This window comes from Tinamus guttatus, unplaced genomic scaffold, assembly GCF_059628265.1.
Source record: "Tinamus guttatus ecotype Peru unplaced genomic scaffold, ASM5962826v1 Tinamus_guttatus_pri_ptg000404l, whole genome shotgun sequence".
In the NCBI taxonomy this organism is placed as follows: Eukaryota; Metazoa; Chordata; class Aves; order Tinamiformes; family Tinamidae; genus Tinamus; species Tinamus guttatus.
Genome location: NW_028288938.1, coordinates 518,998 through 534,686, shown reverse-complemented (window position 1 = coordinate 534,686; position 15,689 = coordinate 518,998). Strand labels below are relative to the sequence as shown.

The 15,689-nt window shown below is 44.6% G+C and overlaps 1 protein-coding gene across 1 annotated transcript; it reads right to left on the bottom strand.

Annotated features, from left to right (window-relative positions):
- Positions 1 to 2,774: 2,774 nt before the first annotated feature.
- DUSP12 (dual specificity phosphatase 12) lies at positions 2,775 to 7,407 on the bottom strand. The gene is made up of 6 exons (XM_088531302.1): positions 7,142 to 7,407; positions 6,956 to 7,069; positions 6,751 to 6,869; positions 6,098 to 6,194; positions 3,525 to 3,711; positions 2,775 to 2,936 (listed from the first exon to the last, which is right to left on the bottom strand). Exons 1-6 carry the CDS (start codon positions 7,396 to 7,398, stop codon positions 2,775 to 2,777), a joined length of 936 nt encoding a protein of 311 aa, XP_088387428.1. The 5' UTR covers positions 7,399 to 7,407.
- Between the last annotated feature and the right edge of the window lie 8,282 nt (positions 7,408 to 15,689).

Below are 15,689 nucleotides of genomic sequence, written 5' to 3'. Positions count from 1 at the left end.
TATGTTTGCTTGTTCATACTTCTTGTCTTTACAAAACATTCCTTTTAGTTTGTGTTCGGCCTTTTGTGTGTCTGAAATGGTGAGTGAAGCGTGAATGAGCCTGGCTGAGTGAGGAAATATTGTATGCTTCTAGGGTGGGAAACACTTTACCTTGCCCTCTCTTGGTGATGGGGTTTTTACCTTGAAAAGAATCTAATTCAGCTGTACTGGCACAGGAGATGTACCACATGACTGCATTAAAGCGTATACTTTGAGCTGGGGAGAGTAAGGGCATTTAGGTCTAGCACTTTTGCTAAGTGACTATCATGACTTAAACTCCCTATTCCTCAACATTTTTTTTTTTTACCGTATTTTGTGATGTGTTGATATAAGCAAAAAGTAACATAAATTCCTCACTACCCTGTCCCTTCCACAACTTAAGAGCTGAGGTGGTTGTTGTTAAAATTTGGTAGTTCTGGATTATCAACAAGAAGGAATTTGCTAGAAGATGAGCATACAAATAGCCAGTATGCTGCTGTACACTGGAGAAACAATTTTATTTTCCTACTTTACAATCAGATAGGACTGTTGGACTCTCCATCAGCTAAAATGAAAACGATAGCTTCTCAGCTTTCAGCAGACTGTGTTTCCTTCGCTTCCAATTCACCCCATAAAATTTTATGTCAGCTGCTTTTTTAGTAGGTAAAGTTTGTTACAGCTGCTTTATATGACATAACAAGCTGTGGTAATTCCACTTATGTGGACCAGGAATAAAGTCCTAAATGATGCTCTGTTTGCCAATACACTTGCCTTCCTGTGCAATATCCAGGTCCTTTTTAGAAAAAGGAAGCATGTGCTTAACCCTGTTCTTCTACCATACTAGCATACACAATTTGTGTGGCTGTGAGACAACACATCTTCAGTCCTTGTGTAAAAGGAATGTATGATGCTAAATTGCTGCAGGAGGGAAGGAGAAGTTGGAGGAGTACAGAATGTATTTACTTCTCACTTGTGGATTGTGGTACCAGGGGACCTCCTGCACTGTGCTCCAGAAGCACTATCAGGCAACAGTGACCGTTGTTTGATGGGCATGTTTGTTGGCAAAACTAGCTTGAGATGAGGAGTAAGCACAGAGCAGCCTTTTTGTGAATCTTCAAGAGCCAGCAATCATCACTGATGCATAATGATAGATTAAAGGTGTTGGCATACTATCCCGTCTTTGATTTGCCTCTCACTTGTGTTTCAGATGGCATTTAATGTTTTTGTTATGCAACACTTTCTTCAACTTGATTCCAGCTGACATCTATTAAAATTGTTATGGTCATGAAACAGTAACTGTTGTAGATGATACTGTTGTAGTGGCATGGTTACACAGGTGTTAATTCTGCATTGAAGTATTTCCACTGAGCTGCTTGCTTTTAATAGTAATGTTGCAACAGGCTCTTTAAATTATGGACCACTTCCACTGGTATCAACTCCCTGTCAGGGAGAACCCTACTGAAATGTTAATATTGAATATTCTTGGTTCTCTCCAACAAGATGACTACTCCAGCTAATATTCTGGTAGTGAATGGTTCAGTTTACAGTTCACCAAACTTATACTGTATGCTGCTTTAACAATGATCATGTGTAAATGAGCAGTCATCATTAAAGTCCCTGCTGGATTTCTCGTAGTGCAGTGGTGAAAGGTATGAACAATCTAGCATTTCATGCTAGAAAACAGATGTTCCTATTTAAAGAGAGAATGTTATGAACTTTGCAACTGCAAGATAATGCAGTTCTAATATTTATTGTGCTGTATCTGGCCCTGACGCATGACCAGTTCAAACAGTGTTTTGTTTGCTTCTTTGTGTCTCAGTTTTCAGTGTTGAGATTCTAATGTTTTAATATTCACTGTGTCCTGCAAGTCTTCTCCCCAACAGCTGGGTGGAAGATGATAAGATAAGCAGAACCCAGCCACCTACTCTACCTTGTATATTTCATAATGTATGTTGCTAGAAGTTGTGTTTAAAAAAAAAAAAAAAAGGATTTCAAGTAGGTCTCGGCTATCCTGTTGTCCTATGTCAAACCACAGCATGGACTAGGCAAAGCTTATAACTTGCTTCCAGTCTTTCTTTACAAGTTTTGAGACTTTTTTTTAAGGATGTGGTGAGGATCTTTTACATGAGTTACCATATTCTTGTACTGCTCACATACTTCCTTCAGACAGTAGCTGGAAGAGTTGTATTAACAGTTACAGTAACAAATATTCCTGAGGTAGACTTGTAGAATTAACTTTATTGTAATAAAAATATAACTTTTGTTTCACTTCTAGTAGTTCCCATGCATGGTAATGGTAACATTACATTTGTGTTGTAATTATGTCCCTTTCTGGCACTTAGTTAAATCTTAAGGGGAAAATACTTTAAGTACAGCATGCTAAAATCCAAGTAGAATGTTTTAGATGTTTGGAATTTCTGTTATCAGAAGATGGAGTAGTACTGCTGTCCATATCCTGAAATTGACTCCAGGTAGCATCTCTTTAAAACACAGGTATGCAGCTGTTATCAAGTTCAGGCATTTTGGTATACTGTCTAACATCCCTTAAAGTCTTTTGTTATTGTGTGTATACATGGACTACACCCCCAGAGAGAGAAAGAGATGGGGAACTAGAATAAAGCAGATATTCAAGTAACTCCATTACATTCCAGAGTGTGGAAATTGGAAATTCAGTCTTGGCAAACAGACTGCCCCTACACTCTTCAGCCAGCAGTGCTCTCCAGACATTAAGAAATCCACCCAGGGAAGCAGAGAGGTCAGACTTTGGCACCTCTGATGTCACAAACCAGTACTGTTTTCACTTCATCCACTCTACTTTTGTGAACCTGGAAGGCAGGAGTCACCCAGCGGCCACAAGAACACTGCTCCCCCTGCCAGCTGAAGGAGCCCAGCTTCGATGTGCATTTGGGACACAGGAGCTGTAGGAAACACAAGATGACCCATTCTAAAGTCCATTTGCTATAGTCCTACTTTAGTTCTATGGTAACCTTAACTCAGTCACTACCCTCCTTTTATTGCTGCTAACAAGTTAAACAGGCTAACAGCCCAAAAAAAGCTAAAGAGGCAGGGTTGAGGTTGATCATGTCTAGGAGTGTGACAAGCAGCTGAGCTGGCAGACAGGAATGCAACTGGTCAACTACACAGAGTATGAAGTCTTACATCCTGGTTAAACAGCCCTGCAAAAACCTCAGTCACCCTAAGACCAAAACAGGTTTTGAGAGTCCCACAAAATTGCACAACAAAAGAAACACCCATACAGAAGAAAACCCCACCCACCATTCCTGATGGGCACAGAGGGCTAACAAAATTACTTGCTCTTTTTGCTGTAAGTAATTCCATTCAGCATTTGAGAATCTGATTATAAGCTGCAATACTGCATCAGCTAAGGTTGGAAGACCTGGGACCTTGTGTTTGGGAGCCATCATATCACAGGCATATAAACAGTTTGTTCTGCATTGATCAAAAAAAACCTCATCCAGAAAGTTGAAATGCTTGCTCCCCTTCACCTGTCCTTCCAAGACTCCCAGCAATATGGACTCCATCCACTGTACAGGCTCAATGAAGTAAGAGGTACATTTATCACAGCCATGATTATGAAGTTGAGTTGCGTCTGTTATTCTCTTGTGAGCGAAGGCTGTTGGTCCGCTTCCTTCCACGTGGGACAAAATGCTGGAACTACGGAATAGAGAGCGTCTGTCCTCCAGGACAAAAGAGAGAGAGAAGTAGTAGTTATTTATTTTTACTGGGGAAATCAGACCATAATAGATCATGGGGACATGGACCTCTTGACAGTAAATAAATGGGGATTTTAGACTAAGGTTTTTTTAAAAAAAAAAAAAAAAAGTGTAAGAGATTGACTGGCACCGATCCCATTTAGGGCTGCTGCTTAACAAATGCAGTCATTCATGTAACCTTGGGCTGTCCCACAGCTATATGTTTTCTTTTATATATATGTATATTTAGACAAGCCCTACCTATAGAAAAACTAAACTCTAAGTACATATATGTGAAAAATGTCCCTATAACTAGGGAACAAGATTTTTCAATTTCATTTTACATAATCCATGAAAGACATTTAAAACAGTAAAACAGAATGTCTACAACACATTTCTTCTGAGGAAACCTATTTTCAAAAACAAACTATAAGTTTTAAGAGTTTAAGAGCAAGCAACTTCACAGGGCCAAGCAGAATTAATACTGATTATATAAGCATTCTATGATTAAGGTTAGAAGGGGCCTCTAGTAGTCGTCTAGTCCAACGCTCCTGCACACACAGGGTCACCTAGAGCATGTGGCACAGGACTGCATCCAAGTGGGTTTTGAAGATCTCCAGAGTAGACTCCATAACCTCGGCAACCTGTTCCAGTGCTCTGTCACCCTCACTGTTAAGAAATTTTTCCTTAAGTTCCTGTGGAACTTTTGATGCTTCAGTTTGTGGCCATTTCCTCTAGTCCTATCAGTGGCCACCACTGAAAAGAGGCCAGCACCATCCTCCTCACTGCTTCCCTTGAGGTACTTATATACAATGATCAGGTCTCCTCTCAGCCTTCTCTTCTCCAGGCTGAACAGGCCCAGCTCTCTCCACCTTTCCTCATAAGGCAGATATTCCAGGCCCCTGATCATCCCTGTAGCCCTGCTCTGGTCACTCTCCATCAGCTCCACATCCCTCTTGTACTGTGGAGCCCAGAACTGGACACAATACTCCAGATGTGGCCTCACCAGGGCCGAGCAGAGGGGCAGGATCACCTCCCTCGACCTGCTGGAGACGCTCTTCTTAATGCACCCCAGGATTGGCTTTCTTGGCCACAAGGGCACACTGCTGCCTCATGCTAAACTTGTCGTCCACCATGACACCCAGGTCCCTCTCTGCAGAGCTGCTCTCCAGAAGGTTGGTCCCCAGTCTGTACCTGTGTCTGGGGTTATTCCTCCCTGGGTACCTTGCACTTGGCCTTGTTGAATTTCATGAGGTTTTTTACTACCCGTTGTCCAGTCTGTCCAGGTCCCTGTGGATGGCAGCACAGCCCTCTGGGGTATCAGCTACTCTTCCCAGTTTCATATCATCAGCAAACTTGCTGAGGAAGCATTCTGTGCCTTCATCCAGGTGATTGATGAATAAATTGAACAGGACTGGACCAAGGACTGACCCCTGGGGGACATGCTAACCCCAGGCCTCCAACTACACTCTGCACCGCTGATCACCACCCACTGAGCTCTGCCATCCAGCCAACTCCCAATCCCCCTCATTGTCCACTCATCTATCCCATATTTCTGGAGCTTGCCCAGAAGGATGTTGTGAGGGACGGTTTCAAAAGCCTTGGTGAAGTGAAGATAGACGACATCCACCACTCTCCCCTTATCTATCCAGCTGGTCATTCCATCATTGAAGGCTATCAGGTTAGTCAAGCAAGATTTCCCCTTGGTGAATCCATGCTGACTACTCTTCAGCACCTTCTTGTCCTGCACGTGGCTGAAGACAATGGCCAGTATGAGTCGTTCCATTACTTTTCCAGGGACAGAGATAAGGCTCACTGGCCTGTAGTTGCCTGGGTCTCCTTCTTGCCTTTTATGAAGACTAGCGTGACATTGGCTTTCTTCCAGTCCTCTGGCATGTCACCCATGCAATCTGGCAATTTAAGCTCCACAGGGGCTGCATAACTTTAAGGAATAGAAGGCTTTGTTTCACAGAGTAATGTCTAATTTCTGTGTTACACACCATATAGAAATTTTCACAAGATCACAGAATCACAGAATGGTTGAGTTTGGAAGGAATCAGATCTAGAGATCTAGTTCAACCTCCCTGCTCAAGTAGGCACACATAGAGCACACATGGCAGAGGAATGCATGCAGGCAGGCAGTGATTATCTCCAAAGGAGACGCCACAGCCTCTCTGGGCAGCCTGTTTCAGTGCTTTGTCACCTTAACAGTAAAAATGTTCTTCATATGGAGATGAAATAGAGATCTTATCTCTGTGTTTAAAATAGAGACATTCCCATTGAGTTACATGAACTACTTTTTTTTTTTTTCTCTCAAGCGTTTACTTCAAATTTACTTTAATGGGGAATATAAAACATTCAGGTACCTGCATTTTCTACATCTGTAGAGAACCTCTGTGTTTGAAGTTTGACACATACCGGTTGGATCAGCAGCAAAGATTTCTTGGGGCAAGTCTTGAAGCTCTGCAGAATGAACAGTAAGAAGTTGTGAATCAGACTAACAAACCCACGATCCACTTATGAGGTACAAGGCAAGCACTGTGCCATTGCCTTACTACTATTATTATCAGGGAAATGTGGCCCATAATCATGATCACACACAGCCCTTATTCAGCATACCAGATACCAGACATCTTCCTGAGGTACATCCAGTTAAAACACTCACTTAGTGACCGAGGATGACAATACGCGGATAAATAGCGACAATCTTGAAATACAGCACACAGTTCCCAAGATGATCTTAAGTAACTGCAGGAGGAAGACCCCGAAGGGCCTGGTGCTGTCTGCAAGGGCCTGGAGACACATGAGACTCAGCCCACCAGGCTGACCAAAGCAGGCCCTGGGGCATCCCCGCTGGCACCAGCCATTCCCAGAGACTCCTGGAGATTTCTAACCCACTTCAGGGTGCTCCCTGAAGCACTGAATGAGCAGTGAGAGGCCGCTTGCAGGCGGGGTGCTCCCGACACCCCACTCGGCTCTGCCTTGGCTCAGCACTCCCTCCCCAGATACCGGTACTTACCCAGATACTTTTCCATGACCATCTGCAGGCGATACTGCTTGTAAAGGGGGCTGCTCACATCCACGGAGCAGCCCATGGCCTCATAGAGCCGCAACTGCGCCTCGAAGCCCGGGTTCACCCTACAGCCAGGGGGAGAGCAGGGAGCGAGTAAGGGCCACGAGAGGGGGCCTGGAACCCGCGGCTACCCTCCGCCCCGGGCACCCACCCGACGTCGGGTTTGGCGGCCCTAACAGCAGCGTAGGCCTCTTCCCAGCGCAGCCCCTCGCTCTTCATGATGTAGGCGGTCGCCACGGCGGCGCTGCGGCTCACCCCGGCAGCACTGCAAGGCAAAGTGGGACTGTCAGCAGGCTGAACCGGATCGCATCAAGCCGGACAGGGTGCCGCCGCTCACCAGCACACGAAAGCGGCGCCGCCGGCGGCCCGCGCGGCAGCGATGAAGGCGGCACAGTCATCGAGCCGACTTAGCAGATCGGCGCCGGGCTCGTCCCGCGCTCGCACGTGCAGGGTCCGCAGTCCCGCCGGCGGCGACAGCACCTCCTCCTCTGCGTACACTGTCAGCACCGCTACCACCCCCGCCGCCGCCAGCGCCTCTGGCGACGAGCAAGACTCGGCACGACCCACATACAGTCCCGGCAACACCGCCACCATACCGCCACACTGCCCGCCGACCATGATAGCAGGCACGCCGCGACGGAAAAGGATGCCACCTCCTCCAACATGGCGGGCTTCCGCCGTGGCGGGCGCCGCTTTCGCCGCTTCCGTTCCTAGCACGGTGGTGCTGTGGGGCGGACACCGCCAGCCGGGACTCGTCGGAAGTCGCCCACGCTGGGGGAGAGGCCGCGGGCGTCCCTGGGAGGCGCGGCGGGAGGGTGCGGCCAGCGAGCCGGGGTGGGCTGGGGGCGTGCTTCAGGAAGCTAAATATATATATATATATATATATATATATATATATATATATATATATATATATTTAGTTTTTAATATATGTGTTTAGCAAAGGGACTGGAGAGAGAACAGTAAACTGGCCATGTGATCTAGTGCTACAGTCTTCTTCTGTGGTATAACAGGACTCACAGATATGCCTAGCTGCCCTAGTCAGAAAGATCATAAGAGTATGTGGTAGTTTTAAACATATTTGGAAATGAACAAATGTTCAAGAAAAAAAAATGCATCTTCCAATATGTTATTCTTTAAATCTCCTCTAAATTAATCATGTATTTCTGAGTTATGGTTTACTACATTTTGTGGGTTTTGCATTGGCAATATTTTACTTTGGATATGAACTATCTAAAAAAAGCTTGGAACTCCTCTCAGAGAGACTGAGTGGGGTTTCTTTTAGATTTTTTTTAGTCTAGTAACTAGTACCTGCATGGAATCTGGAGTGCAATCTGTGTTGTGGATCACAGTACACAAATGGGTAGGAGTTGAGTGCACTTACCACTGGAAAGCCCAGTGTCAAGTAATTGCACAAGTAATTCATTACTACCGTGTCTGCAGCATCCAGATGAGCTCTTGCCACTGAAAATCAAATGTTTGCCTAGCTTTAAAACTGTCATACTCATCTGTTTCAAACTGGCTCCCATGCAACAAGTAGATTTTGAGTTTCAAAACAGGAATTGTAACTACAAATTTCTCTACTAATCACTTAGCGTTAACCAGACTACAGTTTGCATTTGGCACTGAAATCGCATACAATATAGATAGAGGCAGCATATCTTCTGGTAACCTTTACTTCCAAGATTGTGACATATATGACACTATTGAAGATTATAGGACAATGCGGCCACTGCTTCATGCAGCTGCTTCTGCTGACCACCGTAAAGTTCAGATCTGTTCTGCAGTGAAGACAGAGCACTTACTCTTTCTCCTGTAGATAAGGATACACCCCTTTAGCTGTTAGCAGAATGAATGTGCAAGACATTACCATGCAATACGTCCACTGCTTTAACATGTCCTCTTGTCACAAAAGACTTGACAGTTTACTTTCTCCTCACATTTTTGTTTGTTTTGTCCACTATGATCTCTATAGTGTTGCTGCAAGTTTTACCCAGCATAGTTATCATAGAATCATAGAATGCTTAAGGTTGGAAGGGACTTCTAGAGGTCATCTATTCCAACCCCCGTGCACACGCAGGGTCACCTAGAGCACGTGGCACAGGACTGCATCCAAGTGGGTTTTGAAGATCTCCAGAGAAGGAGACTCCACAACCTCTCCGGGCAGCCTGTTCCAGTGCTCTGTCACCCTTACTGTTAAAAAAAATTTCCTTAAGTTCCTGTGGAACTTTTGATGCTTCAATTTGTGGCCATTACCTCTAGTTCTGTCAGTGGCCACCACTGAAAAGAGGCCAGCACCATCCTCTTCACTCCCTCCCTTGAGGTCCTTATAGACACTGATTAGATCTCCTCTCAGCCTTCTCTTCTCCAGGCTGAACAGGCCCAGCTCCCTCAGCCTCTCCTCATAGGACAGATGTTCCAGGCCCCTGATCATCCTCGTAACAGCCCATAAGCTGTCTTGCAAGTTTCTGAGCGCAGGTAAAATGTCAGATATCATTAGGAAGAGGTGTGGTAAAGCTAGCTCCTAGAGGTGGGACAAGCAACCTTACCCTACCTTCCCGGCATGAGATAAGACAGCCTGAGAGCCCTGGTTGCCTACCTCTGGGAGGATTGTTCTAACAGAACTCAGAATGACACAGATACAGGCTGAACTATTGTGAAAACAGTCTGCAAAGGTCCCTTGTATTCTTGTCGACTGCCAGCTGGCTATGGAGGAGGTGAGACTAGCTGTCACTAGGGGGAGACCAAAGCCTGGTGGGAAGGAAGACTTACCTCCTTCCAGCGGTAGAGGCAGATGGGGCTGGAACAGCTTGGAGTAGCCACCACTGCTGAGCAGGAAGGGGCCACAGAAGAGAGCTTGATGGGTGCTGCCCATCTGCACTTCCCAGATTTCTTCACCAGTGCTAGCTAGGGCATGCATCAGCTGCCAGTCTTGTGCTGCAAGCCAGACAGCAGGTACCCATGGAGCAGATCAGGAAGGAGCTTTAGTTTAGATAGGCCCCAAGGCTTCTGAAGGGGTAAGTCCAAAAAATCTTGAAATCTGCCATCATCCTGTCATCCTACCTCACCTCCTGTGCTTACACTAGGGCTTGTGTGATTATGTAGTGGCCCTGTTAGGGATCTAGCTGAGAGCAAATCCTCTTTTTTTTTTTTTATTGTCTAGATTATTTTTCAGCTGGGTCAACTACCTGAACATGTGGCTGCAGAGTCGCATGAGCCTGACACAAGGAAAGGGTGTGGCTGTGTATCTGGGAACAGGGTTAGGGGGAATATCTGTCAGCTTTAATTCACAATGTCTTAAACTACGTAATCACATTGTACAGTCCTCCTTTTCCAGTTACCATTGCTACCAGTTAGAAATGAAGAGGCTACCTAACAGGCCCTAAAGAATTCAAACCACTTTGTTGAAAAGTACTTTGAATACTGCTTTGATTACTGTATGTAAGTACCTTCACAAAGTATCAAGCAATAAAAGCCTCTATAATGTTACAGGAGAAAGCATGCTGAAAAGAAAAATAGGTGCAAATTAAAACCAGATGAAGTTGTATATTGATCTGTAGTTGTGAGAGCAATTAACATTTGCAGCAACTTATCTTGGGAAAACAAATCTTCATTCATTGAAAAGTCTGCTGTCAGAAAAAAATTATTGAAGGGATTATGATTTACATGGAGTTTATATTATACAGGGATAATATGTATATATGACTACTAAGAGATGGTTAGCTGTGAGCTTTAACTTAGCTTTAATTTTTTAGGGGGGTGGGTGGGCAGTGACAGCACCATGTGTAACTGAAAATAGTGATGGAGAAAAGCAACCATCCAAAGATGCCAAAGAGATTGCTGGCTGCTTCCTGGGGAGGTTGATACAGCTGTAGCGTGACTACTGTGCTCCTCCTGTGCATCCTTACAGATTTCTGTATAGATTTCTTTCAGTCAGCATCTGTATACAGCTGTATACATCTGTATACAGATGCTGACTGAAAGAGAAAAAAGCTGTTACTTCAAATGGAAAATATATGGTGGGGGGATAGTACAGAATCTGTGGGGCAGAGCCCATGGGCAACTCCCCATATAAGTACTTCTCATGACTGAGGCTGTACTCCCTAAGTTACTTTGCGGATTCTTTGTACTCCCCTTTACTGTATTTGCCACCTGCATCTTGAGCATTTGGTTACATAACCTGAGTTTGCTCACAACTTCCAAATACAATGTTTTTGGTTCTTTTTTTTTCTTTTTCTTTCTTTCTTTTCTTTTTTTTTTGGTTTGATTTGCCAACACTACTCCCCAGACTTCACCTTCAGCCTTTGTCTTCTCCTGCATCACTTAAATTTCTAAGGGTTTGTTCTCCCCTGGATTCCAGGAAACAGTGTGACTTATTAAGTGGTTTGGGCAAGCTCAGGTGCAAGGAAAATCAAGTCAGATGACAGACTGCTGCCCATTCACTCCAGTAAGTGCATTCCATCTCAGCATGCTTCACAAGGGAGGGCTGGGACAGATGAAATCTCAACAACTGTAATTTCTAATGGAAAAGAAAATACTGGTCTTCCTTGGGTTTTCCACTCTAGAACTTCACAGGATGACTGAATCATCAAAACAATCTCTTGCTGCAGAAGCAGAGGGGCTGTGACCTTGAACAGAGGCATAATAATCTCTTTCCTGATGGAATTATTTGGTCTGCATACATTGCCATACATTTGAGTAGTTCTGTTCATTCAGGCTTTTAAGCACTTCAAAGTGTGTACATAAGAGAGCTGATGACAGGTAGAGTCTGTAGCTTACAGCCCAAATTGCCATAAGCATCACACAGTAAAAGTAGAAGGCCGAATAGGTGGAGAATATCTTAAAAAGACATTTATGAGAGTCAGCGACTCCAAGTTTCTGTCTCCTTCTCAGATATAAATGTATCAGGAGCTTGGGGCTCTTACTTTGCACAGATCTTGCTGGTGATGAGGACTAGCATTTTTTTTTGTCTCTCGAGATGTAGTGTCTCTCAGCTCTGATGGGATCAGAATATGATGAGAACTGAAAAGCCCTTCATGGGAGCATCTCCTCCCTTGCAGCAGCAGCTTTCAGCTGTTGTGCTTCTAGAGACAAATTTAACCTCTAGTTTGTAAAAGACTACTGTTCCCTGCATTAGTGCACTTTGTGGGTCTATACTAGGCTTTGCATTTCTATTTTTATCCATATCTCAGGAGAACAATGTCTGCATATCTGTACAGGAAACCTGAAAGACTTATAAAGGCTAAGACTGGAGCTCACTTTTGATACTGTGAGGGAGAATTTCACAGTAACCTCATGTGGGTGGAACTTTCCTACCTGCTTTCATACTCTCAGTATTTGCAGACATGCAATTACTCCATATGTCTAGCTAAAAGCAGAGAGTTTCCTAACTACAAATTTGATGCTTCATTACAGAATGGAACATGACAGCTGTTACTACTATGCATTAATAATTCTACTTCACTTTATGGCTTTAACTGTTGTAGTAACCTGGATTTGTAATGATACATGATGTTCAGCACGGCATCATATAAAGCAACTAATCTAATAGTGCCAGGTCACCGAGCTGACCTACAAGATTTTAACTCTTTCTTCTGCCAGATTTGCTGCCTTATTTATTGTATTAAATTGAACGAGTTGCACTGTTTATAAAATGGCCTCTATTTTTGGCACATCCTGGACTCATTTTTTTCCCTGTCACTTAACCATCCTGTAATACATTTGGTGGACCTTCCTTCCTCATCCATTCTCCGATACTGTTTAAAGAAGTTCCCACAAAATGCATTTGGAAAAGTAATATACCACAACATAGCTACAGAAAGTGTAGGAAGGAATGTATCTGGGAGAAGGTGATGAAATAATAGACAGCAATGAGGTTATGGGAGAAGGAGATGGTGATACTCTAGGAGGAAAGGGAGACCATGGCTGCTGCATCTCACTGCCTGTCAGCGGTAATATGCCTATCCTGTAGTCCTTGAAGGAAGGATAGTTTGCAAAGACTGAGGTCATCTCCTGTAACTTCTCTGTAGCTCACAGCATGAAAGACAATACTGAAGAAATAGAAACATTAAGACTGTAACCTGGAACTGGCTCTAGGTTCCCCTTGGAGCACTCAGCAGCCAGGGCCCTCATGCAGGGTCCCACACACTCTCATCTCTTGTCTTACCAGGGGGCTGTGTTTCCATGCCATCTTAGCCACACAGTGCAGTCACCTACCTCAGAGGCACAGGTGCCTCAGAGAAAATTAGCTCTCATCTGAAGCAAATGGACTCCATCTCCTAGATACCCATCGCTTGAAGATGCATTCCTCACTGCTCCTGCAAGCTGCACAAGAGCCTGGTCCAGCAGTCTTTAAATGGCTTTTGAAAATCCCAAATCCTGCTGGCTACTTCTATGGGACCAATGAAAAGTCATTACAAAGAATAAAGGAGGTTTAACCAGGAGGCTTAACTGCACTAGAAAGAATGCTGTACTGCCACTGTAAAAAAAATAGTTAAGGTCCGCAAATATAGGTGGAAAAGAAGGTAGAAAATATCTCATGTGTTCAGTCTTTAAGACTTAGCCGGGATGCCTGTTTTTATAGACATTTCTGTGAAACAAATGTTTGTAAGTGAATAGCATAAAGTAGGAACCTTTTATTAATATTTTAACATCTATAATATTTGTATGTGCTATAGTTTAACCTTATTGGTCTCTAATGAATGTTATAAACAAAATATTTTTCAACATGTACTTTAATTGCTGTTAGTCCATAAGGCAACAGAAAATCTGCTATCCAAAATAATGTTTATTACCACAAGACAGTAACATGAGGCAGAGGTATTGCTGAAGAAATATGCTCAAAGTGGGAGACCAGTTACTATGTTAACCTCTCAGCTGAGACTTCCGTTTACTTGTGGTTATGCCTCCTTAATTTCTGCTGTTATTCCTTTCTGAGTTCCTCGTTTTTCTTGCTTGCTTTAGAAACATTGGGAAAAAAAGTTTGATGTAGACATTCCGGATCTTCATGGCTAGCTCTCTAATGTCACAAAGCTCCCTAATAATGTGACAATTATATATTTTCTTATTTAGCTCCATCTTAAAGCTATTTAGTTTTATTCCCCTCCTTCCCTTTCCCCACCCCTATATCCTTTAATTTAAATAGCACGTTCTCTTTTCCTGCCATGTATGCCAACAGTGGACTTACTGGGAAAAAAGATAAAGCTCATATCACAGAGTCACAGGAGCCATGGAATGGTTGAGGTTAGAAGGGACCTCTAGAGATCGTATAGTCCAACACCCCTGCTCCAACAGGGACACCTAGAGTACATGGCACAGGGTAGCATCCAGGTGAGTTTTGAAGATCTCTGAAGAAGGAAAAAACATATATACTGCAAGTGCAGCAAAGCCACATTAAACTATCCATTCTCAAAGCAATTAAAAAGCAGTGCCAAGCAAAATCTTAAAGACCGATAAAAAAAAATAAAAAGAAAGGGTGGAGAGGGGGTGAGAGTACCCTGCTCAGTTTTTGTTTTGCTGGTGAAACAAGACAAGTTTGTTTCTGCTTCCTTAGAAGAGAGGAGCTTTTCAGTTTCCATTTACAAGGTCAATTCTTCCCTGTGTGTGTTCAGGTTTGAATATATCTTTCCTGAGTGCATATGACCAAACAGTGTTCCAGAGGTGCTTTTTTTCTTAATGTTTTGTAAATATTTATTTTATATTTCAACAGACTTGTCCTAGAATTAGTTTTATGATTTTCCCACTGCTGATTCCTGAATATCCCGTGTGCAGTTGATATCCTAGCCCCCTTTTCTCCTCTTTGCTGAAATGCTGTGGCTTACAGCAGAACATTTAAGTATTGCGCAAGTATATGATCTTGCACTTGATACTATTAAATGCCATTCAGTTTTATTGTTCCACATCACAAAGTTACACTGTTTCCTGTGTAGTGCTGTCCTACATATTTATAGCACCTCCCATCTTCACATCAACTGTGATTTTCAGTAGCAGTGTTTCAATACTGTTATTTCCCTGTAAGCAATTTTTTTTCCAACCTTGCAATTTTTGCATTGATTTCTAGTTTAGCTAACGTTTCCTGTGTGGGGAAGTCTGGAAATTTTAGATATGTGAGCTATGAAAGAATTGTATCAGTTCTGAGACAGGTGATGGACTGACTATCCAACTGATTGATTCAGTAGGTAGAGATGGGTGTCATTGCCTCCTAGATTTCATGAAACTCATAGCAATATGGACAGAGGCTCGCAGAAACCCTTCTGTTGTTTGGAAGGAGGATTTCGCCTTTGGCAGGTGCACTGTCAAATTCAGTCCATCTTCCCGGCCATGCCCCTCCCGCAGCACTGTTTCACCCGCGCTAGGAAGCGCTTGAACCACCGCGGGCGCTGGGGGAGCCGCAGAAGCTTCACTCCGCAGGAGCTCCTCTCAGCACTGGGCGTTCCAGGACAGGACGGGCTCCTCCGGCCGCCGCTATCGGCGCAGAGGAAAGAGGCAGCGGGCAGGACCTATACGGCAGGCGCGGGGAGAAGGGGCGTGCAGGCGGCCTTTACCGTGGTCGGCCATCCCCGTCCCGTCCCGATTAGTCCCCGCCGAGGACAACGGCCAAAGCCGCCCCCCGCTCCCGCCAGCGGGGAAGCAGGCTCTGCAAGGAGTGGGGCAGAGAGGGACGGGGACGGCCCCTCTCCCGCAGCAGCAGTGGCGGGGTGCCGCCCCACACCGCGCCGCCAGTCAATCGGCGGCGACTACCTAAGGGCTCGGGGTTGCCGCGGAAGGGCTCTAGGGAGCAGGGCGGGGGGCGGTGCCGGAGAAAGGGGGCGGAGCTGGTTCGCGCGGGGCGATAAAAGGACCGTTAGGGGGGCGGGGAAAGTCGCGCGTGTGGCTAGCACGGTCGG

Coding starts and splice junctions, on each gene's coding strand:
- DUSP12 (XM_088531302.1), bottom strand. CDS start 7,398: ATGGTGGCGGTGTTGCCGGGACTGTATGTGGGTCGTGCCGAGTCTTGC. Junction 6,870..6,955: donor GCCGCCAAACCCGACGTCGG/GTGGGTGCCCGG, acceptor CCCTGGCTGTAG/GGTGAACCCGGGCTTCGAGG. Junction 6,195..6,750: donor GGTCATGGAAAAGTATCTGG/GTAAGTACCGGT, acceptor TTCATTCTGCAG/AGCTTCAAGACTTGCCCCAA.